The following is a 4,403-nucleotide window of genomic DNA, read 5'->3' as shown; positions in this document are numbered from 1 at the left end:
CTGTAAGAGCTCAGAGGAGATAGCCACTCATTCTTTTAGGGAAGGTACGAAGAGTCAGGGAGGCCTTTGGTAAGGAGGGGGCATTCAACTAGGCCTTGACAGGTGAGCAGCAGATCACCAAAGGAGGGAAGGCCATACCAGGCAGAACAAAGTGCTCTTGCAAAGGCATAGAGGCATGAAAGAACACACAGCTTCTGGTAATAGCAAGTAGTTCAGTATTTCTGGTAAATGTTCAACTGCATCACTTACCAACTATGTGACTGGGCCAAGTCACTTGCCCCTCTTGGCTCGGTTGCTCTTCTGTTAAATGGTAAGTATAATGCTAATGATCATTTTCTTCACTAAGATTGTATGAGAAGCAAATGAAATGGTTAATATGGAATTCTGGCATCATGAGGAGGTGTGAATTTAGCCATTCTTTTCAACCTTTAAAGGCTATGTGATAGTAGATGTGAAATAAATTTATAAATTGTAAAGCACCATACAAGTGTGCATTGGTATTATTATAAATCTCATGGGCCAAAACTGCAGCACCACAGGAAAGCTCAAGAGTTTAGTTTTCTCCTTCTGACTTACTTCACTCTGTATGACAGACTCTAGGTCCATCCACCTCACTACAAATAATTTTGTTTCTTTTTATGGCTGAGTAATATTCCATGTATATATGTGCCACATCTTCTTTATCCATTCATCTGTTGATGGACACTTAGGTTGGTTCCATGTCCTGGCTATTGTAAATAGTGCTGCAATGGGATAGGGAGGGTGGGAAGGAGATGCAAGAGGGAGGAGATATGGGGACATATGTATACGTATAGATGATTCACTTTGTTATACAGCAGAAACTAACACAACATTGAAAAGCAATTATACTCCAATAAAGATGTTTAAAAAAATGGTTCTGATGAACCTAGGGACAGGAAAGGAATAAAGATGCAGATGTAGAGAATGGACTTGAGGACACAGGGAGGGGGAAGGGTAGATGAGATGAAGTGAGAGAGTGGCATTGACACATATCCACTACCAAATGTAAAATAGATAGCTAGTGGGAAGCAGCTGCATAGCACAGGGAGATCAGCTCGGTGCTTTGTGACCACCTAGAGGGGTGGGATTGGGAGTGTGGGAGGGAGAAGCAAGAGGGAGGAGATATGGGGATATATGTATATGTATAGCTGATTCACTTTGTTATACAGTAGAAACTAACACACCATTGTAAAGCAACTATACTCCAATAAAGATGTTTAAAAAAAGAGTTTAGTTTTCAATTACAGTGTTCAGCCACCTGACTCCAAGCCCTCCTCCAGTTAGTTTGTTGCTGGGACTCCCCACTCCATCCCCTCACCCCCATGGCTACTTTTTATTAGTTTATGTGGGGGGATATGTGAGCAGTACTATTTCCCTGTACCCAACCTCCATCCTATTCTTACCTTCTTAGCTTTTTGCCCCTGGGCCCCAAAGGGAAACATATATCCTTCCACTTTCCCCTTCTTACTCCACTCTCTGCTACTTCATTCCAGGAGTTTCAGGCAGCCTTTAACTCTACTGCTTTATTCAAGCATCTTAATTGCAGCATCTGGGACCCAGGATTGTAAGTTCCAAAGTCCTATTCACAGTGTCTCCCAGAGTGGGGGTGGTGGTGTATGTCCAGGGGACACCATGCAAACAAACTTCCTGGTGGTCTGCCTTAACCTCCTGGGATTTGTTGTAGAATAAAGAATTGGGTTACTCTTGTTTTTTAAAGGGTTGGTAGTTAGATAGAATTTGGTAATTAGGCATGTTTTATTCTGATCCATGAAATGGGCAGTATATATGTGCCCTGGGTAATTAATATTGTTTCACAGAAAGCCCAAAGAGGATGAAAGTTTCTGGAAAAAATGGTAGGCTTTCTTGGATGAGTCCATGCTTCTAAGTTCTACTGAGGTAATGGACTCTTTAACTTATCTTTGGCAGTAGTCCTTCAGTCACACCTACCTGCAGATGGTTATATCTGACCCCATAATTGTCATATGTATATGTTTCCTTTCTGGATAGGCACAAAGCTCATAACGGGCAATATCTATATCTTGTGGGTTTATGTATCCCCATACCAGGCCTAGCCTAGCATTTGGCACATAGGGGGTCAATTAATTGAATGAATGAATGATAGATAGATGGGTAGATAGATAGATACTTGAATAATAATTTACTTGAATAGTAAATACTTGAATAAATCAGTAAATGCTAAGGGAGAAAGTATAGGTTGAATTGGTAATTCTCAAGAAATCCTTGCTGTTTGGATTATAATACTACAAGGAGTAACAACTGCCTCCTTGTGAAAGGGGAGCTAATACTTTCCCAGAGGCAGGCACTTATTCTAAATCATAACTCTGATAGTTAGGTAGCACGTTGTTGCCCCGAGCCTGCCTTCCACAGCTTCTTCCCTCTATGCCAGAAGTAGAAAGTAAATCAACCATTTTAAAATGTCAACAATAACCAACTGAATACCTACTATATGTCAGTCACTGGGATAAGTAATGAATTACACAAAGATGAATAAAACATAGTCCCTAGCATTGAAGAATTTTCCCTCTGGTAAGAGAGACAGAACTGTATTCATAAATCTCTAATATAGATGGGAGAATATTCTGTGTAATGTCAAAAGAAGGGGATATTAATTTGGTCTTAGAGGATGTAATGGCTTGAATGGTGACACCCCCCCAAAATGATACACCCAAGTCCTAACCCCCTGATACCTGCAGATGTGAATTTATGTTTATGTGGATAAAGGGTGTTTGTAGATTTAATTAAGTGACATATCTCAAGATGGGACCATCCTGGATTGACCAGATAGGACCTAAATCCAGTGACAGGTGTCCATGTAAGAAGATGAGCAATACAGAGATACAGGCAAGAAGGTCATATGAAGATGGAGGCAGAGATTGTGGTTATGCTGCCACAAGTGAAGGAACACCAGGAGCACCAGAAATTGGAAGAAGCAAGGGAAGATCCCCTTCTAGAGCTTTGGAGGGAGCATGGCCCTGCCGACACCTTGATTTTGGATTTCTGGCCTCCACTGTGAAATAATGAGTTTCTATTAAACCACCAAGTTTGTGGTAAAGTGTTGCAGGAGTCCTAGAAAAGTAATACAGGGGGATTAAAGAAAGGCATTAGAAAGGACATGACACTTCAAGGACCTTAAAGGAAGAGAAGGATTTTTTTCTTCTTTAGCTGCTGCAAAAAACTTTATTGTTTCCATTTGGTCCAAGGCTTGGGAGAGGGCTCCAGGGTGGTTAAAAACTGCCTGGTGGCTGCAGAGACGGGCTTCAGGCAGAAGCCCTGACACCAAAGGGGCTCCTCAAAGGCCACTGGGCTCCAGAGGTTCCTAGTCATACTTGACGGTGAGCCTTTCGAAGAGATACTCACCCAGCCCAGCCTGGGGACCAGCCAGCCTGCAGAAGTTGGTCAGGTGGTCACCTATCATCTTAATGAGTTTCACCGCCTCATCTAGGAAGTGGCTCTCCAGGAAGTTGCAGAAATGTGGGTTTGCGCGGGCAGAACCCAGGGCATGCAGATCCAAAAGGGCCTGGTTCAGGCTCTTCTTCATGTTAATGGCGGCTTCCATAGCATCCTGGGTTTTACCCCACTCATCCTGAGATGGCTTCTGCACGTTCTGGAAGACGGCACGGCCGCTGTGCTGGTTTTGCCTTTTCAAGAGACACTCGGTGCCCTCACGCTTCTCTTTGGTCAATTCGCAGGAAAAGTGGCCCACGCCCTCCAGAGCCACATCGTCGAGGTCAAAATAGAAGCCCAGAGAGAGGTAGGTGTAGGAGGCCTGCAGACGCATGTTGACCAGGTGGTTGTCGGTGGCCTACACCTCGGTGGAATAATTCTGATGAATCTGGGAGCTCATGGTTGATCGGTAATAAGGAGTTAAGCTCAAAAAATGGTGTTGGCTGGTCCCGGTGACCAAGGATAGCTGAGTGGCTGACTCCGAAGGTCGAGACTGGAAAAAGGGTTGGAGGGTGGTCAGAGGCTGGAGCAAAGGGCATCCCTGGGTCTGTTCCATCCAAACACTGTTGAAGCAAGAGACAGATCAAGGGGACCACCGAGCGCACTGCCGAAGAGAAGAATTTTGATGTGCAGAAGAGCACAAAGGGAATTCCAAGCTGAGGGAACAGCATAAGGAAAGACATGGACATATTAAATGGAGTTTGTCCTGTGGTTGGAGTGCCAGCTATGTAGAGCTGGAAAGATACTGGAACTATTTCATGATTATTAGCCTAGAGATTTTGACATTTTGTTATTCAGACTTTAGGAAGCCATTGAAGATTCTGAAGGTTTGAAGTAACGAGAGAGAATACCCTGTTATTTAACAAAGCTGAGGACACTCGTTGACTGCTCTGTGTGTGTGTGTTGACTCCACATTT

General features: G+C 43.6%; 1 protein-coding gene across 1 annotated transcript; it reads right to left on the bottom strand.

Annotated features, from left to right (window-relative positions):
* Nucleotides 1–3,204: 3,204 nt before the first annotated feature.
* LOC101286507 (ferritin light chain-like) lies at nt 3,205–4,089 on the bottom strand. Its single transcript, XM_049705157.1, has one exon. It carries the CDS (start codon nt 3,818–3,820, stop codon nt 3,359–3,361), a length of 462 nt encoding a protein of 153 aa, XP_049561114.1. The 5' UTR covers nt 3,821–4,089; the 3' UTR covers nt 3,205–3,358.
* Nucleotides 4,090–4,403: the final 314 nt, after the last annotated feature.

Source organism: Orcinus orca, chromosome X (assembly GCF_937001465.1).
Source record: "Orcinus orca chromosome X, mOrcOrc1.1, whole genome shotgun sequence".
In the NCBI taxonomy this organism is placed as follows: domain Eukaryota; kingdom Metazoa; phylum Chordata; class Mammalia; order Artiodactyla; family Delphinidae; genus Orcinus; species Orcinus orca.
This window is presented reverse-complemented; position numbering and strand designations above follow the sequence as displayed.

Coding starts and splice junctions, on each gene's coding strand:
- LOC101286507 (XM_049705157.1), bottom strand. CDS start 3,820: ATGCGTCTGCAGGCCTCCTACACCTACCTCTCTCTGGGCTTCTATTTT.